The 25,660-nt window shown below is 39.7% G+C and overlaps 1 protein-coding gene across 1 annotated transcript; it reads left to right on the top strand.

Moving 5' to 3' along the window:
- The first annotated feature begins 23,993 nt into the window (after nucleotides 1–23,993).
- On the top strand, nucleotides 23,994–24,578 carry LOC127130715 (uncharacterized). The gene has a single exon (XM_051059683.1). The coding sequence runs from the start codon at nucleotides 23,994–23,996 to the stop codon at nucleotides 24,576–24,578; it is 585 nt and encodes a 194-aa protein (XP_050915640.1).
- Nucleotides 24,579–25,660: the final 1,082 nt, after the last annotated feature.

Here is a 25,660-nt window from a genome sequence, read left to right on the forward strand (position 1 = left end):
CATTAATTGTGCCAAACAACATCGCCCTCAAATTGAAACTTTCTTTCCTATATCCATCATAAACCTCCACACCGTTCTCCCACAAAATCTTTAAATCTTCGATCAGAGGTGTCAAGTATACGTCTATGTCATTCCCTGGTTGTTTAGGCCCAGAGATTAACATAGATAACATCATGTACTTACGCTTCATACATAGCCACGGAGGTAGGTTATAAATCATAAGAATCACAGGCCATGTGGTATGTGAGATACTTTGAAGACCATGTGGGTTCATTCCATCAGTAGATAATGCCAATCGAAGGTTTCTTGCTTCTGATCCAAACTCAGGATAATCATTATCAATCTTCGACCACTGTGGTGAATCAGCCGGATGCCGATACTTTCCATCAATAATTCTTTCATCTGCATGCCAAGTAAGATGTCTTGCATCGGTTTCACTACGAAACATGTGCCTAAATCTCGGAATTATCAGAAAATACCATAAGACTTTTGTGGGAGATAATCTTTTCTTATATCGAGACAAACCGCATTTAGGGCACTCAGTTAACATTGCATATTCGTTACGAAACAAAATGCAATCGTTAGGACAAGCATGTATCTTATCATAGCTCATGCCAATAGAGCACAACATTTTTTTTGCCTCATAGGTTCTATTAGGAAGAACATTATCATCCGGTAGCATTTCTCTCATAAGGGCCAACAACTCTGTGAAACTTTTATCCGACCATCCATTGCCCGCCTTTAAGTTGTACAACTTTAATACCGCAGAAAGTCTTGAGAATTTAGTGCAACCTTTGTACAACGGTTTCTCTGCATCGCTTACCATCCTCTCAAACATTTCAGGACAATCATGAAGATCTTCTTCCAGTGCTTCTACAATCTCTTCAACTCGATCACAATCGTATGTTTCCGTGTCTTTGTCGTATGAAGCATAGGTCGTATTACTTTTTCCACTCGATTCAACATTCTCGTTAATTTTCTCACCATGAAATATCCAACACTGATAACTTTGATCAATTCCATGCCTCAGCAAATGCGATTTCAATCCATGTGCGTCAACCTTACCAATATAACAACAACGCAAGCAAGGACAATGCATTCGTCTGGGGTTTTCAGCGTGTTGAACAGCATACTTAACGAATTCCAAAACCCCACTCTCGTACTCTTTGGTCATTCGATCGGCACAGATCCATGTTTTATCCATGGTTTTCCTACTTATTAAAGTAAACAATTAATCCAGACGAAAATACATAACTAAGGTAGTATCTTTGAATATCCTAACAATTATAAAGTTCAATTCATTTTAAACTTCAAAAACCTATACATAACCAATGTTAATATAAACTTCAATAACGTATCCGATACGCCAATATACCAACTATAATTACCTCATCACTTTCATTTTTTATATTACAAGAATCAAACTTTTTCTATTACAATATACCTATAACTATACCTATAACTATATTAGAGTTCGTTCAATCATTTTATGGGAGAAATCTTGTTCCTTTAGAATGAAAGTGAGATGAACAACACTTTCACAGTTAAAAAGAAAAAAAACTACCTATTCAATCTTCAAGTATAATCACTAAGGAAACATGAAGTTTGAACAATATTGAACATCTAAATCCAAAATGATATTTAGAGTTTAAAGTCAAGTAGACACAGACACTGTAACAAAACAATGTATGAAATTTAATACTACCTACCTACCTTTTTATGTGGGAAAACCATGTTTCATGTCCAAAATCTTATGTGTTCAATCTAAAAGTCTATAAATGGACCCCATTACTCGCCTAAACTTTATATTCAAATATTTGGACAAAATACTTGATGTACATGTAGAATAATGCAACAAAAATAGTACTCATAATTAATGTGATATTGTTAGGTATTCATATTTGCATATTAGATGATAAAGAAAGATGCTTGCACTTACATAAAGACAAGAACAAGAATTTTTATTTCTCATTCAGTTAGGGTTGGCAATTGAGCATCAACAGTGTATTTTACAAACAAAAAGAGCAAGCATTGAACCAAACAAAATAACAGAGCATGAAAAATACTGATGAAGTTATTTACAAATACTGATATTTCCCTAAATGAAGAACATACCGAAATGAAGGATTCTTCAAACACTTTCAGAAATGAAATATTCTTCAAACACTTGCAATGCCTGAAACCAAATGAATGAAAATGTTAAGAAATGACGAACAAAACGCAGTAGAAATGACGAACTGAATCAGAAATGAAAAAATGCAGAAATGAAGAACATACCGCAGTAGAAATGACGTTCTGAAACCGATTCTTCAAACACTTTCTGGTATTGAAACCGAATGATTACAATGTATTCTCGTTCGCTGTTAGGGTTCGCTGGAGGGGTTTAATCGCAGGAGGGAAAACAAAAAGAACTGAGAACGAAAATAGAAGTCTGAAATTTAATTTTAATTAGACCTTAGACAACGCTTTTGTGGAAAGCGCTTTCTAAGATATGCCTTAGACAGCGCTTTCCAAAAGCGCTTTCTAAACCCCCACCTTAGACAGCGCTTTTGGTTTTAATTTTTTTTTTAATTGAAAGACTTTAAACAGTGCTTTCTCAAAAGCGCTGACTAAGGTCTATATTTAAAAGCGCTTTCTAAAAGCGCTGTCTAAGGGGGGGTCTTAGACAGCGCTTTCTAAAAGCACTGTCTAAGACCCCCCCTTAGACAGCGCTTTCATTATTTTTTTAGAACATTTTCCGTGTTTTATTTTTATTTTAACCTTAGACAACACTTTCTTTTAAAAGCGCTGTCTAAGATGCGCTGTTAAAAAACCTTTTTGGCGTAGTGTGTACAACGATATATGCATATAATTGGTAAATGACATAAGCATAGCATTTGGTATGATTGAGGAACAAAAAACATAACCAGGAGAGGCCACCACCACTTATTTATTCGCTCCTTATGACCTCTTTAGACACTTCTTATAGGGTTGATACCCATGTTCTTTATTTGTCCGATGAGGGAAGTGATGTTGAGCTCCATGGTTATGCCTTCTCCTTGATCTTTTTGGAGTGCTTGGTATATTCTATTTGGTCCTTTGAAAACATCATTAATGGTAGCCGAATATCCCTATAGATTGTGGTATTTAAGTTTGAGATGGAATGGTGAATCAACAACGTCTAGCATGGGCGCAAAAGGTCGTCCCAAGATGCAATTATACACACTCCTGCGAGGAACAACATGAAAATGAGAATTCACTACCCGAATGTATTTTCCGATCCCGAAGGAAACTATTAGTTCAACATATCCCTAGGGACGGGTTGAGGTTCCATTGAACGCTTGAAGGTCAGAGCCTTCATACACCAGCAATTTTCTTCGATCCTGGTTCATCTTCTCGAATAGTTTTGAATACATGGTGTCGTAGGAATTGCCTCCATAATGAGGATCCGAGACACATCAAACTTTCCAATTTTGGTGATTATCACGAGGGGAAAATCTCATTCAGAATACCTGTTGCTTTTTTCGAGTCCCGAAACCCCAACATAAGACGGTCTTGAATTTTTACAGATGTATTTCTTTCTTTATAGTACACAACCAACATTTTTGGGATTGTTCTTTTCATCGTACCTTTGGAGGGGAGATTCCCCTGAGGTGCCCCTCCTGTAATGGAAGCAATATAGGGATGTTTTCCTTATCTAGTCTCCTTGTTCTCCGTGCTCGTCTCAGTTATAATTGTCTCTGTGGCAGATTACCTTTAAGACATGATCCCATGTGTCACATGCCTCCCTTAATGTATCTAGTCAGTCGACCTCTCTTTATCAGTACATCGATGACATCCTTCAGCTGGATGCAATCATAAGTTTTGTGGTCTTGGCTTTTATGAAATCGATAATATTTTGATCTATCAGTCTGGGATGTCTCTCTAACGAGATATGTGGGTCGTATTCCTGCCTTTTAAAATTTAGTGTTCACACATTCTTGATATATCTTCTCACGAGAGACTATCAACGGGGTGCATTTGTCATACTTCCCTTATATGCTCTAGTCGGAGTCATCATGACATTGGTGAGGTTCTCTTCTTGACAAGAGACCAAAGTGAGACTCGCTAGACGTGGGGTTATCAAAATGTATGGTCAATATTTATTCTAAATTCATGAATGGTTTGGCCATGGTCAACATCTCTTGAACGAATTTACCTTCCTTTTCTCCAGTTTTTTCTTGAAAGGATGGTCGCTCAGAAGGTCATTCTAAAAAATCCAACACTATAAGCCTTCTTGAGCACCATCTACACCAATCGAGACTTGAGTAAATTGATCGATATACGATTGCAAGCTTTCTTTCTTCCTTTGAATGATAGGACTTCACTTCTAGGCTATAAATTATGCTGAAAACCTCTTATGAAATTTCCCACAAGAATCAATGCATCTGTTAGGTAGGTCGTTGAACCATAATCGATCTGGTCCGATTAAGGTTGACGTGTATAACTTAAATTTGAAGGGGTCATCAACACCAAAGTAACTCAAGCGTTCGTCTACCAACTGCACTTTCTCATCAGGATCTCCCTTTCCTTCATAATTTGTTAGCTTGGGTGGCTTCTCCATAGACTTTGGGATCTCACTTTCCCAAATTCATTCGAACAATAGGTGCTTCGGTTGCATCTTATTTTGGTGGATTCCCTCTTGAACTTAGGTCAGCATATAACTTTATCGGCCTCCTCTAGGACTCAGAGGTGGAGTCTGATGTTTCATAATTTTGCATCGCTCCTTTGATTGGGAGCCTCAAATCCCTTCGTCCTGGCTGGTATGGGATCGCAACGTGAGTCTTTCTTGAAATAACTTCTTGAATTATATTCTCGCAGGAAAGAGAATTGGGGAGGATTTCTTCAAGGTGTTGAAGCCTTTCTTCATTAGAATTTTAGTTTTGTTGTCAAACAATGTTGAACACAATGTTCAGTAATTCATTAGCATCTTGTACGTCGAGGATTGCTTGTATAGTGTGGAAGCGATGTAAGGTTTCATGTTGCATAGCTGGAATCATAACAGGGGCCTCCACCATATTGACCGGAACTGACCTTGCCAATTTTGAAGCTCAAACTTGATTTGAGTGTGAAGAAATTAAAATTTTAGGATTTAGGGCATTTTGTTGTAGAGGAAGAGGCAGTTGATTACTCGTTGCTAAGGAAACAATGACAACTTATCATGCGGCAGAGGATCTGGTAGTCTTGGATCCATCCTTATCTGATGAAGATAAAAATTGGTGATCCAATTTTTTTTTAAGAAGTGAGACTGAAGCTGCGCTAATCAGAATGAGTTATGAACTGTGAAAATCGAATAACAAACGCATATCTGTGGAAATAATTGGAATTAAGAATCGATTCCCACAGACGGAGCCATTGTTCCTTTTTGGAACCATAAATGAAATGTTTAAGTGTAGGTGATGGTGAATTGCGACATCCAATGCAGTGGAGTGGGGGTACCTGAAAGGTTAACACTTCAATGTCCAAGTCAGTATATGAAGAATAAGAGTGAATGAAAATTGTGTTTGAACTTGTTAGCTCGATGTGCATCAACTCTATATTTATAGAGAGATTAAAAATAATGAAATGGCTACTTGTGTGCCGCTCTTCGCGGATGGTCGGTGGATGTTATTTACAATTGATATCTCTCGGGTCCCTGAGCGTAACTATATTCAATGATCGGGAAGGTTTTTGAAGGTATGAGACCTTTAATGAACTGTAGGTTATACCGTCATGATCGACTTGGATTTTTCAAGGTCCTTCAGGTTGGCTTAGAACAATAGCTACCCAATTTGGCCTTTTTTCCTTTCTATTGAGATCTTATTTGGTTTTCGCAAGTCCTCGTATATAAAATTCAATCAAAACTGACCAATATGGCAAGTGCACATAAAAGCCTCCATGAATAAGTTGATAAACTCGTTCCTCAATCCTCTAAACCTGACCATGGCTACAACGTTCAATGTGAATTATATTTTTTCCTTCTTGATGATGGATCCATCTTAACAACCTTTGGAGCTTAAATGTCCCCGTCCAAAAGAGGGGGGTATAAGAGCCTAAACTTTCAAAAGTTAATGGATATGGATTTCTTGGCCGAATGACAAAGTGATGAGGCCAACCTCTCAACGTGGGATACTCTTTATGATCGTGATTGCCATAAATTATGGAAGGTTGGAATTTCAGGTTCGTCTTCTTCCTCAGTTTGCGATTTCCTGAATCTTAAGAAACATGATTAGAACTTTATTTTTTGCTCCTAAAACATCGCCAATGTTTCTTCCTTCAAGGAATTTTCTTCTTGAAGATGATCAGGTTCCGATCGTCTTCACTAAAGATGAATATCTTCCTAGATGCTCTATTTATTTGGTGGGGGTGGTACCTGCACACACTAGGATGCCCAAGTAAATGGATGTAAGATAGAAAAGGTATAAAATTTTAAGGAATTTTTGTATGTACCATAATTAACGTATGTTGTCCTTTTTAAATAGATCTTACTAGGGTTTGTGCTGGTCATCGACCCTTAAATTCAATCAAAATCATCCAAACTAGGATGTGGCAAGATATATATATTTTTTGTTATCTGACTGCACTTCTCTGATTTCCTTCTTGGATCATGTGCTTTTAGGACATTTCTATGTCTGCTCCACAGATCCTAGAACCTTCTACTTGATAAAAAATATTATAATTGATATTTTGTCTCTTGATGTCATCACTCCGACGTTGTTCTTATTTCAAATACACTACTAAGTAAAGACCCTTTCATAATGATTGGTAAAGGGATACCGTCATAGTTGACCAACTGTGGTAATGTAAGATGTGGTTTTAAGTATGCTCCTTTCCACCACGAGCGTGTGGCCGTAGTGATATACTAGGTAGCACGCTGCCTATCACAACAATTATCTTAAACAACCATTGATATATATATATATATATATATATATATATATATATATATATATATATATATATATATATATATATATATATATATATATATATATATATATTATGGATTCGAAACTCAACAACAACAATTTAATTAAAGCGCATATAAAATTAACATTTCACCACGGTGTTAAATTCCAACCGTGGTGGTATGTATACATGAATTTATTATAAAATATGTGAATTGTTTATTTTTTCCTACCCCTGAATAACCATATTCAACCATTCAAATTTATTTAAAAGATAATAATTTAAAAAGTTAAATTATTCTTGAAAACCAATAGAAGATAATACCATCCTTTAGACATATGTGCTCCATCCAGACATATTAGCCTTCAAACATGTTAGCAGTTTGCACAGCCTCCAGTAAATTGATAAGTCGTCGACATTGTTCCCAAGTGGATACATAATAGCTCTTCTAAACCAAAATCAAATCATATCAAAAAGTATAATCTACAGTTGGGAATTCATTCATTCAAATGGCGTATCTACTCTAACATCAACATATACATCAGAAGACACTTTCATTGATGATGGAATTTCACAATGAAGACCAATACTTGTTCAATATCATTCATGGCTTTTATGGCCTGAAGCAACTTGTCATGCTTTCTTGTATTATCCTGCAACATAGCACATTCATGAATAACATAACAATCCATAATCCGTAATTAATTTAGTACTCCAACACATGTTTATCGACTAACTAAAACTAGGAATAGTATTTACATCAGAAATCAATGAAATTGGGAGGTTTGATGAAAACATGTCGCCTGTATGGCAAGCCATGACAAAGAGAGCGGCATCTTCAACATCTCCAACCAAAGCCTCTAACTGTACAGAAACCTCTCTGACAAAAGAACAAGATGAAATTTTTTGTTGCTAATTTTCATCTATATTTTAATTTTTTCCATAGTTTTTTTTTACAAGAAACTAATATTAAAGTTATTTTTAAAGAACATAATTTCAGGTGATTGTATTCCAAATCAATACACTTTATCCATCCAAACAGAAAACAACTACGACAAAGCATTGCTATCTTTACACTCTAATTTACACATGCACTGTTCACAAATATGGTGAACAGTAAATCTGTACATGAACAATCGTATGAACCGTTTATGAACAGTACAATGTGAACAGTGCGTGTAGATGAACAATACCCCTGTCAACAGTGTCTGAGTACTGTTTATGAAGTTATGAAGTTGGTTAATAAATACTTAGATATTAAAAATAATTTTTAGTGGTAAAATAAAATTGATTAATAAAATATAAAAAAAATTGGTTAATGAAATTATGAAGTTGGTTAATTAACACACTGATATAAAAATAATTTTTAGTAATAAAACAAAATTGATTAATAAAATATTAAATATTGATTAATAAAGTTATAAAATTGGTTAATCACACGATTACTCTTAAATAAATAAAAAATTTATATCATTTTTATAAAATAATATTTTATTATTATAATATTTTACTATTGACCGTATAAGTTAACAGTAAAATACGATGTAGTGTATGTTTTGATGTATGAATAATATTTTTTCGACAAGAATATCCACTTAGATGCCCCAAAGGGAACAAAACTGACATATAAGATTGTGATTGTGTTTGGATCAAATCAACTTCGTTTATGTATAATTTTTAATGAAATGTTAAAGTTTAAGCATTCAAATTAGAAGATCAAGAAAATGTTTTATGCCAACTACAAGTTCGTCTTAAGATTCAATAATTACTACTGACTAAAGAAACAGTACTTGTTAACATCACTAATGATTTACAAACATAATATATACACTAGTGTGACAAAAAAAAACAGAACCACTTAATCTACAAAACCAGATATAAAAATGACAGAAAATACTTAAATAGATTCTAACATACAAGACTAATTCAGAATGTAATTTAGCTCCATAGAATCTTCATACACTTCCTCAAGAATCAGTCCATGCAAAGTAGAGGATGATCAATGTAGTTACAATCAATAATCAAACATATGAATCTACATAAGAGACATTACAATGAAAATGCACAAATTTGCTATATCCACATGAAATTTAAATCACTAAATGACAAGAACAAAAAAATGTGATCAATTTGGGCAATGGTAATATAAATCCAAATAAAGAAATACAGTATATTCTATATCAAACAGCAAAGACCCTCCTAAAAAATCAATATCAACAAAGATCAAACCTGATCATGCATCACAAGTATAAATACAATTTTACCATACAACTTACAAGAATGACAGCACAACGAATGTAATATCCCGTGTTTCCTTAAATACTCAAGTTCATATTAGTTGAGATCAACTGAGATCCTACATACTCTAAAAATTATCAGTTGGAATAAATAGAGAGAATAGTGAATTCATATTGACTTACTTAATATTATCTAGGATTGACCTTTTATTAACTGAGGCATTTTGGTAACATTAATAATAAGTCAATTGCTCTGGTATAACAAATATTAAGTATTGTACCACTTAAGATATTTGTTACTACCATTTTTATTCTTTCTATCCACATGTTTTTCCTTTCATTTGTGGCCATATGTTCTTTCTACCTTCTATTCTTCTACCAACCTCTTATGTACCATGTTCATTTCCAACTTATCAGTAGAAAGGAAAAGATAGAAAGGGAGGATAGAGAGAAAAGAAGAAAACTCAAGGGAAGAAGAAAACAAGCTAGTTGATAGAAGAAGGAGGAAGCAAACTTGGATTTCCATCATCATCACTTCATCATCATCTCATCTCACCATTTCCTTCAACCTCCTCTTCCATTTTCTAAGGTGGGTTCTTGTTAGAAACCCTAAAATTTCTAGAGATTAAAGTTGTAGAGTCATATGTTAAGTAGAAGAATCCATGCTAATATGACGAATGTTTTCTCTCTCTTGTGTGTGTGTGTGTGCGCGCGTGCGCGTGCGTGCGTGTGTGCGTGTGTGTGTATGCGCGCGTGCGTGCGTGTGTGTACGTGTGCGTGTGTGTGTGTGTGTGCGTGTGCGTGTGCGTGTGTGTGTGTGTATGTATTTTGTTGAAAAGGTTGAGAACTGTGTTGTTGCAGAGGAAAGTTTTGTAAATGTGCAGGGACCAATCGATTGGTCCTGGAACATTTTACATACCAATCAATTGGGTAGAGCTTCTGAGTTATGAACAAGTGAAAAAAAATGTTTGGGACCAATCATTGGCCATTGTTGGAAGTCGATTGTGTTGTCTTCCTGTGTTTGAAGAAAGTGAAACTTTTTAGGAACCAGTCTGTTGACATTGGACCCCAATCAATTGCATGAACTCACTGACTTTGAAAATTGGAATTCCGTTCAAATGTTAATCGATTGACACTCAACACTAATCGATTGATCCTTTATTTTCCTTGAAAAATAGAATTGTGAGATAGACCAATCGATTGGGCCTCCCTAACCAATCGATTGGCTCATGCTTTTTACCTCATGTCTTGTTTTCTGATGTTTCTATATGCATTGTATCATCTAATAATCACTTGCTACAAATCTTATGCATTGAACCAATAAAAAATGTGAGAATTACATGTTGAATCAAGTGAGCTAACGTAGTGATCTATTTTAGGCTATAAGTTAGACGTATAACTTAGATAACATTAGAAAACAACATTCATTCGTATAATACCTAAGTGAGGATTTTGAATGGATGGTTGTTATAGTTAAGAGTGAGACGCTTTGTATGTGTCGCAACCTGAAAAATACAGTGCGCGAAAAAACAACCGGCGAAAGAAAATGACAGAAGAGTCGCCACCGTGCGTTATTCATCCCAAAGGAGGGAAATGAAACGCTCGAAGTAAACTTGAAAAAGGAAAGGACAGGACGGGGTCTTGCAACCAAATCTTGGGTTCGGGAGTCGGTTATGCGAAGGGAAGGTATTAGCACCCCTACGCATCTGTAGTACTCTACGGGGTCCATTTTTGTAGTTCTTGTCTAAAGGGTGTGAGTTTATCTTGTGCTGTTTACAAAAAAAAGGTTAAATGAAAATGACTCGCGCGGATGTCGCATCCACTGCATACGTATCTCATATGAATATGAGAATCAGAGTCTTCGTAGCTCGACTGACCTATGGGTTGGGGGGATGTGCTCGCTAAGACATCGCGTCTTATGCCTACGTATCTCATCTGGCCTGAGAATCAGAGCAAAACGTAGTTTGGCTAACTACGGGGTTATGGATTGGGTTTTGGACGAACGACGTCACTACGCAATCTACCAGATGCTCGACCTTTGGAGGCTTACTCGCCTGTAGTAGAAGGAGTTAACGTGTTGCTTTGGGTTTTAGGGTTTGAGGGTTACTCATGCAAAAGAGCAAAAAGGCAGTCCTTGACGAAGGAACCGCGCTATCTGCAGGGATACAAACACATACAAAACAAACATGTATAAAGTAAATGTGCCAACAAGGGGCTCAGAAGTAAATAAACAAAAGAAAACAAATGCCTCCTATCGAGGTCTTCCAGCTAAGAAAGCGATAAAATGCGGAAAAGAGGTAAAAGTACCACACGGATGAAGATCCGAAGTAACAGCAATTAAAGGAGTAAGAAACGCAGGGATCTCCCAAGCTAATGCCATCAAAGAAAGGTGAGTCAGTACAGGTAATCGGAATGAACCTCCAGAGGGTACCCCACAAATAAAGTGGGAAAACCACGCAAACCATCTCTGCAAGAGTCTGTGAGCCCTCACAAAAACTCAACAAAAGGGTTAGTGAAACACGATAAGCATTTTTTTCATGGATAACAGCATGGTTTCAGAAACCTCAAACCCTGTGGCATACATTTCAGAAGTCATGTGATTAAACATTCAAGGCATAGGTTTCACCCATTCATGCATAATTAAATCCGTGGGCAAAAAACATAATGAAATTCATCCATCGTACCTCATACATTCAGATGATCCAAATTAAGAGCATAAAATTATGGGAATGAGGCAAACCTGATGGGAGAGACCGGTTGAAATCAAATGGCACGGCTGGGTTTGCAAGGCAATGTTAGGGTTTGCGTGAGATGAAAGTGTGTGAGTCAGATTGAATTTTTCAGAGCTGCCTGGGGGTTGCTCTGAGTTCTCTGTCAGGTTTCTCTCCAGGTTTTGTCAAGGGTTTTGTTTCAAGGAAACCTCAGAGTATTTTGCTTCTCTTCCTTTTTCTGTCTGATCTCCCTCTTTTATAACCTGATTTTCATGGCTTTGTGGGCTCAAATGAGAGAGGTCCAAGTCCAAGTTTTTTCTATTATATTTTATTTATTTATTTATTTATTATTTTTATTTATTTATTTATTTATTTATTTTTTGGGATCTAATTCTGATTGACATGATGAAATGCAATATGAAATGCTAAATGAATGCATGAATGAGGAGGGCAAATTTTGGGGTGTTACAGTTGCCCCTATTCAATCATCAGCTAACCCGAGTAGGATGAAAGCGAACAGCTTATCAGACAAACAGGGTGAGCTGTGATTGAATACCAAAGACAGACCGAAAATTTGTGCTCCGAGAACACCACAAAAACGCGGAAATACACCGCGCTGTTTATTTTTCTTCCGATCCTCTGGCTGGATCTGAATCAGTCTTCTGACTTAATATGGAGTTTCGATCCTCTGGCTGAACCTATACTCAATTTAGTCCTCTGGTTGGATATTAATTTTGATCCTCGGGCTGGATACGATTTTGATCTTCTGGCTAGATCTTCTTCGATCTTCTGGCTAGATCTCCTTCGTTTCGATTCTCTGGCTGAATCTATTTCCTTTGATTCTCTGGCTGAATCTACTTCGATCTTCTGGCTAGATCTGAATTGTTGCGATTTTCGATCTTCTGGTTAGATCTTCTTTGTTTCATTCTCTGGCTGAATCTACTTCGATCTTCTGGCTAGATCTGGATTGTTTTGATGATAAATTCCCATCATTAGGATCCCGCATCTAAGGCATGCGCTGGTTGACCCTCTTTTGACATCTACACCCAACCTTCATATTAGATATGCAGCTTCGAGAATATTCCACTTTTGGGCTTCGTACATATTCTTCGGGCTAGAACATGTTGTAACGACTCCTCAATTGGGCTTGCTGGGGAAATAAAGCTTGTAGGCGACTTCACTGGGGAATCTTCAAATTGAGCCTTAGGCTGGCTTACTGGAACACGATTCTCAGGCTGAATCTTCGAAATGACCCTCAGGCTGGAACACTGGAACACGATTTTCAGGCTGAATCTTCGAAATGACCCTCAGGCTGGATCACTGGAACACGATTCTCAGGCTGAATCTTCAAAATGACCCTCAGGCTGGAACACTGGAACACGATTCTCAGGATGAATCTTCGAAATGACCCTCAGGCTGGATCACTGGAACACGATTCTCAGGCTGAATCTTCGAAATGACCCTCAGGCTGGATCACTGGAAAACGATTCTCAGGCTGAATCTTCAAAACGACCCTCAGGTTGGATCACTCACGCTTGATCCTCTGGCTGGATCTCATGACCTTGGTTGGAAAGTAATTCTTCAGTCTGCTTGGAAGAACCTGTTTATCAGCTTATGTGTATGCTTGATATGATATGCATGCAAATGCAAATGTTATGCATGGTGTAAAAAAAAATCTGCTTGGGGAAGCAAACTCCGGTAGGGAACAGATCGCTGTATCAATCCTTGAATGCTCTGTGGGGAATGATCTGTCTGCCGGGACCAATGAGCCACCAAAAATAAATTGGCTGCTTGAAAAATTGACCTTGCGGGGGAATATCAACTATGGAAACTTTGTTCGGCGAGGCTCTGTGAGGAGAGTCTGTGGGGAAAACACTTCCTGGGGAAATGTCGTAGGAAACGACCTTTGCTGGGGATATGAACTTGCTAATCGCCCTCAAGCTGGGGATTAACAAATCTGTTAAAAATAATCTGCTGGGGAATGAGATGAACACTGGGAACACCACCCTCTCATCTGTTGGTTATGCAACCACTCCGCTGTTGCTAAGAAGATACAGTCTGACACTGTTAACTCCGCTGGGGATATATAGTCTGGATACTGTCAACTCTGCTGGGGAACATGCTCTGCTGAGGAGAGACTTTGTCAACCGCTTGGGGATGAGGATTCATGACTTGGCATCCGGTTCCTGTGACCTCCAACCAAAAATACACGTATGCCTCGGGGGAATTACTCGGTTTGAATTCACCGTCCGGGATTAAGCACATTCAAAGCAATTTTAAATGTTTTCCTGTGCAAATCATCTGCAAAAGCCACCATTATGTTCATATGCAATATGTTTTATCAAAAATTCGGACATTTTTGCAAACAAACTGATAAATGAAAAATAAAGAGGCTCTTTAACTGAATTATTCGACTCTTACTGGGGAGAAAATTTGTGCCAGGAATAGGCGAGGGTATCAGGAAGCTGATTCCTGAAAAGAGGTGATCGCTATAAAAAGAGAACTATCCTAATGGCAATGGGGATACGGGGTCCCACCGAGTTTCGACTCTGCTATGGCTCGTATGTCCTCAAGACGCTCTGCTCATCTTGCTTTCTGAAGTGGATGACTAGTCGATCTTTAACCTTCGAAGATTGCCAGATTGAATGAAACGGTGATATAACACTGATGAACTTAGATCACAGTCATTCGCTTATTCCCTAACTTTTGCCTGGATCGCCCCCTTTTCGGGTTTTCAATCCACCGGGATACCCATTTTTGCCTGAGTCTCCCTTTTGGGTTTTCGACTCACCGGGTGTACTCTTTTTTTATATCCCTAAATTTTGCCCGAACCTCTTAATTTTTTTATTGGTTCGTCGGGATGCCCTTTTTTTGCTTGGACTATTTTTTTTATCGTCCAGCGGGTCTATTTTATGCGAAGTATTTTTTTTTAACTGCGTATGAGTTAATAAGGGACGGGAATCCTTCGCCATCCATGGTTGTTAGCATCAAAGCTCCGCCATAGAAAATCCTTTTAACCACGTACGGACCCTCATAGTTCGGTGTCCATTTGCCCCTGTGATCTGTGTTGGGAGGAAGAAATCTTAAGAGTACCAATTCACCGACTTGATACCCCCGAGGGCACACTTTCTGACCAAATGCTTTCTTCATTCGTCTCTGACCGAGATACGTCAATTCTGGGTACGTAGTTCCAGCATAGCACCTTAATCATCGAAGACAAGGTAAACAAAGCATCAGCAAATTGGTTTTCTTCAAAAGAAAGTCAACAATCTTCTCGTGTAGTCTCTATAAGGAGCCAGATGAGGCTAAGGTGTATACCATTTCCCGTTGGTTTGATTGATGACCAAAGCTGAATCCCTGTATACATCCAGGGTTTTAATCTGTATATTGACGGCTTCCTCAAGTCTTAGGATACAAGCTTCGTATTCGGCTTCATTGTTGGTGCAGGGAAAAGTTATTCTGGCACCAAATGGCATATAACCCCCTTCCGGTGTGATCAACACCACACCAACTCCGCGACCATTGACGTGGACCGCCCCATCAAACATCATAACCCATTTGGATTCAGGGTCAGGCCCCTCCTCCGGGAGTGGTTCCTCTCAATCTTTCGATTTGAGAAACATGATGTACTCATCAGGAAAGTCAAACCTCATAGGTTGATAATCATCAATCGGTTGCTCTGCAAGATAGTCTGACAAGACACTTCCCTTGATGGCTTTTTGTGAAGTGTATTGGATGTCATACTCTGTCAGTATCATTTGTCACCTAGTAACCTTTCCGGTAAACGCTGGTTTTTCAAAAATATACTTGACTTGATCCGTCTTTGATATCAATAGAGTCGCGTGAGTCAACATATACTGTCTTAGTCGGCGAGCAGCCCATGCCAAAGCGCGGCAAGTTTTCTCGAGCAATGAGTATCTTTGTTCACAGTCGGTAAACTTTTGCTAAGGTAGTATATTGCATGCTCTTTTCGACCTGACTCGTCATGCTGACTGAGCACACAACCCTTTGACCTTTCTAACACAGTCAAGTACATGATCAACGGTCTTTCCTCTCGGCCTGTAGACTTGCCCCGATCTTGATCTCTTTCTTGTCGTCTGCGGTACCGATGTTGACGGTCTCAATCACCTCCTGATAAGGTGTAATAGCTCGATCCTCCTGTTTCAACAATCTGGCTAACCCTTCAGGCAATTCACAATCTTCCTCAACCCCTTCTTCGGCTTAATAGATAGGATTGTCGAAGTCATACTTGGCCATAGCAGTGTCGTTAGTAGTGAGATCCGGGTGGTCCGCTCTGCATGATGGAGGATCATGCTTTACCTTAGCATGAGCGATTTTTTTTTTGGAAAGAAAGAAAAAACGAAAAAAGAAACATTGCCATTTTTTTTTTGTAAAAGTAAAAAAAAACTTAAAGAAAGAGAACACAAAATTGTTTGCAAAAGCCGTCCTTTATTGATGATAAAAATAATTGCGAAATGTAACTAAATGGATGACCCTACAAATGAGCCGTTACACCTTGGGCAAAGTGTAAGACTTTATTATGCATGTAATAAAGGAAAACAATAAAAATCACTCTTTCAGTAGAGTAACCCGGGCGGTTTTTCAAGACGACCAATTGTCGAGCTTTTCTCCCGGGACACACGGGCGAATCCAGCTATCTAAGTCACAGTCGCTGTCAGCCTTGTCTTCATCTGCAGCATTGACGATGTGTGGAGAAACCAAACCCCCGCTGGAGAGATTACCGGTTTCATTCTTCTGAGATCCCGGAGCATACCCCAATCCAAACTTGTCTTCTTTGATGACTGGCTCCACAAATTTTCCCCAGCCTTGGGCATCACCAGCTTTAACCACTTCGATAACTTGCTTGTATGAAGAGATAGAAGTCCCGACCTTCTCAAACTCAGGTGAAAAGACAGCTTCGGGCGCGACCTCATTGATGTTTATGGCTTCGAAGCCCTGACACAGCATCTCGTGCATCTCGCCGTCCATCTCTACATACTTAAATGTAGACAGGTGGCTAACAAAAATATCCTCTTCACCACAGACAGTGAGGACCTGACCTTCTAATTCATATTTGAGCTTCTGGTGGAGGGTAGAAGTAACAGCACCGGCAACATGAATCCAAGGCCGACCTAGCAGACAGCTATAGGCAGGCTGGATATCCATCACATAAAAGGTGCTCTTGAACACCTGCGGTCCAATCTTAACTGGCAACTCAACTTCGCCAAAGACAGCTCTCTTAGAGCCATCAAAAGCCCTCACAACTAAGTTACTTGGCCTCAGGATGGTGTCATCGCAATCCAACTTCATTAAGGCTTTCTTTGGAAGAACATTCAGAGAAGAGCCTGTATCAACCAAAACATGGGAAAGCATCACCCCTTTGCACTCCATTGTGATATGCAAGGCTTTGTTGTGATTCCTGCCCTCAGATGTCAGGTCATTATCGGTGAAACCTAGCCCCCGGCTAGCGTTTACATTGGAAACTACCGACTCCAGCTGGTTAACAGTTATCTTCGGTGGAACATAGGCCGTATTCAGTACTTTCAACAAGGCTGCTTTGTGCGCCTCAGAGCACAACAATAGTGAGAGAATGGAGATCTTTGAGGGTGTCTGATTTAGCTGGTCGACTACCTTGTAGTCACTTTTCTTGATAATCCTCATAAACTCATCCACTTCCTTCTCGAATGCGGTCTTAGGAGGATCTTCCTCAGTAGTAACCTCTTCGGCGGCCATCTGTTTCCCTTTAGCCTTGGCAGCTGCCTCGGCTTCAGTATTCGCGCGTAATGTTGATGGTGCAAATAGGCGTCCACTGCGAGTGAAGCCACCAACCCCTCCAACATTGTCTACAGCGGAGCTACCAATGTCAATGTCTTCTTCGTTAACTTTCTGCCCCTGGTAGTAGATATCAGCCCCATAGTGCCACGGGATAGTACTGTCTTTCTCATACGGAACAGGTCCTGGTATTGTGATGGTGATCGGACCAACCAAAGTCGGTTGATGGTTGTCAGAGTAAATTGCAACTGGTGTTGAACTTTCGATGTTCATCGCTGCTGGTTCTGTACTTTCTGGGAAATATATTGTTGTCGGAGCGAGTCTCTCGGGAACATATATTTCTTCAGGAGTGAAATAAAACGTCACCGTCGATACATCATTCTTCACTGGACGGGCCTGATCGAACTGAAGACAACCTTCATCTATCAGTTGCTGAATACCCCTTCTCAAACTGTCACATCCGTTTTCGGCAGCTTGACAATTTCTGCATTCTTCCCCACAGCCCGGGAAAATCTGTCCTTTCAGAAGTCGGTCTTTAACCACCGATAGCGAAGTCTTCACCTTAGTCACATCAGAAACCAAATTCAAAGTTTCCCCACTATCAACAGCATTAATCCTCTGCCTGCCGTGAGCCGGCATCGGGTTCTGGATAACATTAGGCACCAGAGCAAAATTGATAGCATGGGCATCTCTCAAATCTTGTACCTTTAACTGGAGAGCCTTGCAATTATCTGTAGTATGGCCAGGTGCATTGGAGTGAAAAGCACATCTGGCGTTGACATCATAACTTCTAGGCAAATTATTGGGATCGATTGGTGGGGCCAGAGTTCTCAACGTAACCAGATTCATATCAATCAGCTTGGGAAGTAATACTGAATAAGGCATTGGGATTGGCTCGATGACCCGGTCCGTCTGCCTTGGACGTTGTTGATAGTGTCTCTGCTGACCCGGATTACCTCATTGTTGTTTATTGTTGTACCTGGGTTGTTGTTGCGGATGATATTGCGGTTGAGGAACAGGTGTTGGAATAGTGACTGCGGCCACTTGATCTTGATAATAATTAGGGCGTCCTCTACCCCTGCCTCTGCCGGCATACACAACGCTTGCCTCGCCTTCTTTTCTTCGCTGACCGTTACCAGCAAACGGTCTCTTGGGACCTGATGAGTTGGAAGCACTATTGTCTTGAATTCGGCCCATCTTCAACAGACTCTCGATTCTTTCTCCAGCAATTACTATCTCTGCAAAGCTGATTGACGGGCAAGCAGCCAATCTCTCAATATAATTGCCTTGAAGAGTGTTCATGAACATGTCCGCCATCTCCCTTTCAGACATAGGGGGTTGGACGGACGCAGCAATCTGTCTCCAACGCTGAGCATACTCTCTAAAGGTTTCCTTGGCAGTCTGAGACATACCTTGCAACAAGGTCCGATTTGGAGCCATGTCCAAGTTGTATTGATATTGCTTGACAAAAGCCTCTGCCAAGTCTTTCCAGCTCTTGATGGTAGTACGAGACAAATGAGAATACCATTCACGAGAAGCTCCAGTTAGTCTGTCTTCAAAATAGTACATCCACAATTTTTCATCTTCCGTGTGAGCTCCCAACCTTCCCAGATAAGATTGGAGATGAGTGCGTGGGCAAGAAGCCCCGTTGTATTTCTCAAAAGTAGGGGGTTTGAACTTGTGAGGGATCCTTACTCCTTGAACCAGACCAAGATTTGTGACATCAAAGCCTAAGGAATTTTGAGACTCCAAAGATTTGAGCTTCTCAGCAAGTTCATCCATACGGCGAGTGGTCTCGTGAGCTTCGTCGTGCAACGAGAATTGATCATACTGATAATCTTCAGAAACGGGGCGCCCGTTAATCCGAATTCCTTGATTCACATTGTACCTTCCGCCAATACCATTTCCAACATTCCCTGTGTTGCCAACATTACCCGGGTTTCCATCAGCATTTGCGTTACCCGCGTTACCAGTGTTCACAGGGTTATCAGCGTTCCCAGGGTTACCAGGGTTTCCCTCAGCATTTGGTATCTCCACCTCCGGGTCGGGCCTCGGTTGCTCAACCAATTCCCTCAGCTTTTCCTGGCCTTCTGCCATACCAGTCATCAATGTCATGAACTGATGCATCCTTTCACGCATATCAGCCAGCTCTTTCTGTACTTGGTCCATCGCTAGCTGTGGACGATTTTCCTTTGTTGGGTACCTGTGGACTCGCTTGGGACCAATAACTGCCTGATACAGGGAACAAACATTAGACACTGCGGTGACACCTGCAAAACAGACAAGGGTTAATATGCATGGTATGCGATGCACTGCTTGTTCAGCTTTAAGGCACCCCCGTTTTGAAAGGGAATACCCTGCAAATGAATAAGCATGAGATGTTGGATGCAAATATGCAGATGATGTTATGCAATGCAAAGGCATGTCAATCAGAATTGATGGATCCGCTTGAACATCTGTCAGATTGCACTGCCTGGAGAGAAATTCACTGAGGAATATAATACAAGACCAAAACTCTGCTCCAGAAAACCGGGTTGGTTGGAGGTTAAGGTTTCTTGAATTTAGCCCGCCCCTCACTGGTAGGTTCTAAGAACAGAAGTTCGTCAGCTTTAGCCCTTCAGTCGCGAATAATACGTTTACCACTGAAGGTTTGGTATTATTACGGGACAAAAGACCTCCGTTGACTCCCCTCAACAGGACATCCTAATAGCAAGTTCCCAGTCTCGGGATCCTCGGATTGAGCAGCGAGAATGCGCCCACCAGAGCTAACATAATCACGTCTCGGAGGAGAGGCCTCGACTGAGTTCTCGGGAAATGGTCACCAGAGTCGACGATTTCTAGAGGAACATCCTGCCGTTACGGAACACCCGTAAGACATAATATATCCAAAAGAAACCTCGTCTGGGTGTGGTTCTTCACGAACGACTTAACGTAGCAACACGCCACGCAAGCCTCATGATTATCCACTCTAAAACCTGTGTGTACACTCAAGCCTGGGTAATGGGCTTATCTCTCATAGAACACCCCATCCCAACAAACAAACAAACAGATCCAACAGATACAACAGATGCATGCAAGCAGGTAAGCAAATAAATGTACAAAAGCATGAAGACCCAATAAACAAGAAATTCACAAAAGCTAGGAGGGACTCGCTTAGAGAAGATGGACCAGCAAGAGGTCAACTTCTTTCAATCCCCAGCAGAGTCGCCAGCTGTCGCAACCTGAAAAATACAGTGCACGAAAAAACAACCGGCGAAAGAAAATGAAAGAAGAGTCGCCACCGTGCGTTATTCATCCCAAAGGAGGGAAAGGAAACGCTCGAAGTAAACCTGAAAAAGGAAAGGACAAGACGGGGTCTTGCCACCAAATCTTGGGTTCGGGAGTCGGTTATGCGAAGGGAAGGTATTAGCACCCCTACGCATCCGTAGTACTCTACGGGATCCACTTTTGTAGTTCTTGTCTAAAGGGTGTGAGTTTATCTTGTGCTGTTTACCAAAAAAAAAGGGTTAAATGAAAATGACTCGCGCGGATGTCGCATCCACTGCATACATATCTCATCTGAATATGAGAATCAGAGTCTTCGTAGCTCGGCTGACCTATGGGTTGGGGGGATGTGCTCGCTAAGACATCGTGTCTTATGCCTACATATCTCATCTGGCCTGAGAATTAGAGCAAAACGTAGTTCGGCTAACTACGGGGTTATGGATTGGGTTTTGGACGAACGACGTCACTATGCAATCTACCGGATGCTCGACCTTTGGAGGCTTACTCGCCTGTAGTAGAAGAAGTTAACGTGTTGCTTTGGGTTTTAGGGTTTGAGGGTTACTCATGCAAAAGGGCAAAAGGTAGTCCTTGACGAAGGAACCGCGCTACCTGCAGGGATACGAACACATACAAAACAAACATGTATAAAGTAAATGTGCCAACAAGGGGCTCAGAAGTAAATAAACAAAAGAAAACAAATGCCTCCTATCGAGGTCTTTCAGCTAAGAAAGCGATAAAATGCGGAAAAGAGGTAAAAGTACCACACGGATGAAGATCCGAAGTAACAGTAATTAGAGGAGTAAGAAACCCAGGGATCTCCCAAGCTAATGCCATCAAAGAAAGGTGAGTCAGTACAGGTAATCGGAATGAACCTCCAGGGGGTACCCCACAAATAAAGTGGGAAAACCACGCAAACCATCTCTGCAAGAGTCTGTGAGCCCTCACAAAAACTCAACAAAAGGGTTAGTGAAACACGATAAGCATTTTTTTCATGGATAACAACATGGTTTCAGAAACCTCAAACCCTGTGGCATACATTTCAGAAGTCATGTGATTAAACATTCAAGGCATAGGTTTCACCCATTCATGCATAATTAAACCCGTGGGAAAAAAACATAATGAAATTCATCCATCGTACCTCATACATTCAGATGATCCAAATTAAGAGCCTAAAATTATGGGAATGAGGCAAACCTGATGGGAGAGACCGGTTGAAATCAAATGGCACGGCTGGGTTTGCAAGGCAATGTTAGGGTTTGCGTGAGATGAAAGTGTGTGAGTCAGATTGAATTTTTCAGAGCTGCCTGGGGGTTGCTCTGAGTTCTCTGTCAGGTTTCTCTCCAGGTTTTATCAAGGGTTTTGTTTCAAGGAAACCTCAGAGTATTTTGCTTGTCTTCCTTTTTCTGTCTTATCTCCCTATTTTATAACCTGATTTTCATGGCTTTGTGGGCTCAAATGAGAGAGGTCCAAGTCCAAGTTTTTTCTATTATATTTTATTTATTATTTTATTATTATTTTTATTTATTTATTTATTTATTTATTTATTATTATTATTATTATTATTATTATTTTTTCGTTTTTATTTTTTTATTTTTTGGATCTAATTCTGATTGACATGATGAAATGCAATATGAAATGCTAAATGAATGCATGAATGAGGAGGACAAATTTTGGGGTGTTACAGTATGGAACATGCGTTGTTATTGTATGGTATCGGTGAATGAAGTCACCTAGTGATACATGAATCCAATTATGTTTTTATGAATTAGTCACGTATTCATAGCATTTTACCCTTGATGGTGTACATCCCTATTTGATATGCTTAGATGAGTAGGCAATGGGATGTGACTCCAATGATTCGTGCCTCAATTTGGTTTGATCCCCAACCATGGCGGACATGGGGGATAGGTGGACACCAAAGTGGGTTAGAGGCCCATACGGTGAAAGATATCCTAAGTGGGTTAGAGGACCATACGGGTGACGGTCGCTTGGATTGAGCTTGAGACTCATAGAGGACCCGATATCCACCGCGAAAGTCGAATCATATGAGCATGCATGAATTGAGCTTGTCCTAGACGTAGGTCCCCTTAAGGATTAATGTTTCGTGAATCTGAATAGTGATTTATTTAAGTTGTGAGAACTCAGGAGCATGTTACCATACATTGTGATACTTTTTCCCATCATTTAAGTCTTCCTTCCCTTGTTGAATTAAGTTGGATATTGATTAGAAAACCATGTAGAGCCGAGTGGACCCATAAGATAGGGAACCCTTTGGGATTATCATCTCACCCCATGTTGTTGATTATTTTTCAGGTAGTTCTGATCAGGCGAAGGGTAATGACAAGATAGCCTGATGTCCTTATTTATCTAATGTTTTGGATAGCTTTTCCGCTGTGTGTATATTTTTGAGATCATTCTTCAATGATCTAGTTCCTAGTTTTATTTTGGGCACCTTTGTGTATATTTAGTGTCATGTAGTGTTTTCTTTTGGGAATATAATATGTACACTATTGTCACCAGGCGCTTATGTATTTCAGTACCAGTATTACACTATGTATAATATGTATTCTAGACATATATTATATGTGGGTGTTACAATTGGTATCAGAGCAGGTTGTATCCTCGACCTAGCCATGAGATATTATAAGTATTTATTTCTGCCTCATGTGTGGGTTGTCATCATTGTCCTTGATGTTATATTCATAGTATTGAGCATGATTAACTTAATTTTATTTGTATGACATTTAGGATTATGGCTGACAGACGCAAAGGTTGTGGTAGACCTAGAACTCAGAATTTAGATTCAGAACCACCAAGTGGTAGTGAAGGTTTTCAATGGCCTCAGTTTGCGCAACAAATGTAGCAACAACAAAACCAATTCATGCATCAGATGATGCAACAGTTGAATGGTGGTCTTCATCCTTAAGGGGTTCCACAAGAAGCTACAGGTGGTAGTTTTCGAGATTTCTTTCCTATGAATCCTCCTGAGTTCCATGGTGGATTAAATCCTATGAAGGCTCATGAGTGGGTAACCAGCATGGAGAGTATTTTTTAGATAGTGCATTGTAGTGAAGAGAATAAAGTTGTGTTTGCTTCTCACATGATGAGGGGTCCTGCTGTGAGATGGTGGGAAAGTGCTTTGACTCTTATGACCAATCAAGGAGTACCTAGGGATTGGGTGCATTTTAAGGCTACTTTTCTGGATAAGTATTTTCCTAGCTCTGTGAGGACTCAGAAAGAGTTTGAGTTTCAGCAGCTTAGACAAGATACTATGTCAGTAGCTATGTATGCTGAAAAGTTTGAAGATATGGCTACTTATTTTTTACAGGCCGTGTATGCACCAGATGAAAAGTGGAAGGTCGATCAGTTCCTTTTTGGTTTAAGAGGTGAAATTTCTCATTGTGTTTCTCAGAGAGAATTCACTACTTATGTTGAATTGCTAAGGCAATGTTATGTGGATGAGAACAGTTTGAAGAAAGTTCAGGAAGAAAGAGATCAGTATAGAATTGGACAGAAGGACCAGGGAAGGCCAGGTAACCAGTTTAGGCCTAGACCTCAATCTTTCAAAGGAAAACAAGTGCAACATGCAAGACCTAACCATCCTTCACAATGTCAAGTATGTAAGAAGTCTCATTTTGGAAGATGTGTTGGAAGTGTGATTAGGTGTTTTACTTGTCAGAAGGAGTGACACATGGCTAGGGATTATCCTCAGAATAAGAATCAGATACAAGGAAGGAACACCGGTCGAGTTTATACCTTGGATGCAAGGAAGGCTAAGAGAGACAATGCCTTGATTGCTAGTATGTGTCTCATAAATGATCATCCCTGTTTTGTATTGTTTGATTATGCGGAAACACAGTCTTTTGTATCAACTCAGTGTATGAAGCGTCTTGGCTTGCAAGCAATTCCTTTGTCTCCTCCTATGGTGCTTACTACCGCCATGGATGATGTGGTTGAGACACCGTTGATTTGTGAAAAATGTTCGCTTTCGGTGAATGGTAGGATTTTCCATATTGATCTTATTTGTTTACCACTTAAAAAGGTTGATGTAGTCTTGGGGATGTATTGGATTTCTGCCAATTTAGTGTTCATTGGATGCGAAAAGAAGTTAATCATCATTCCATCTAGTGAAGCTACTCCAAAGGACGTATTAACTACTATCTTGGAAGGTACGGTTGGCATGGTTAATTTCTTATTTAAGAAGGAAAAGTCAGTTCTCTTGGTTCTCACCAAGGAACCTAGCGACAATCTGAAAGTTACACAAATTCCCATAGTTTGTGAATTTCCAGAAGTTTTCCATGAGGATGTCACTTCTCTTCCTCTTAAAAGATAAGTGGAAATCTCTATTGATCTGATACCTGGGACGACTCCAATCTCTGTTTCTCCATATTGTATGGCGCCACTCGAGAGTTAAAGAGTTGAAGGATCAATTGGAAGAGTTGTTAACCAAGCACTTCAACCGACCTAGTGTCTCACCATGGGGAGATCCAGTGTTACTAGTGAAGAAGAAAGATGGTAGTATACGTTTGTGTATTAATTATCTCCAGTTGAATAAAGTCACCATTAAGAACAAGTACCCCCTTCCAAGGATAGACGATTTATTAGATCAGTTGAAAGGAGCCTGTGTGTTCTTGAAGATTGATTTACAATCGGGCTATCATCAAATTCAAGTTAAGAATTCAGATGTACCAAAGACCACATTCAGAACCCGATATGGCCATTGTGAGTTTCTTGTAATGCCTTTTGGTGTGACGAATGCCCCTGCTGTTT

The sequence above is a fragment of the Lathyrus oleraceus genome, chromosome 3 (genome assembly GCF_024323335.1).
Source record: "Lathyrus oleraceus cultivar Zhongwan6 chromosome 3, CAAS_Psat_ZW6_1.0, whole genome shotgun sequence".
Taxonomy (NCBI): domain Eukaryota; kingdom Viridiplantae; phylum Streptophyta; class Magnoliopsida; order Fabales; family Fabaceae; genus Lathyrus; species Lathyrus oleraceus.

Coding starts and splice junctions, on each gene's coding strand:
- LOC127130715 (XM_051059683.1), top strand. CDS start 23,994: ATGAGGGGTCCTGCTGTGAGATGGTGGGAAAGTGCTTTGACTCTTATG.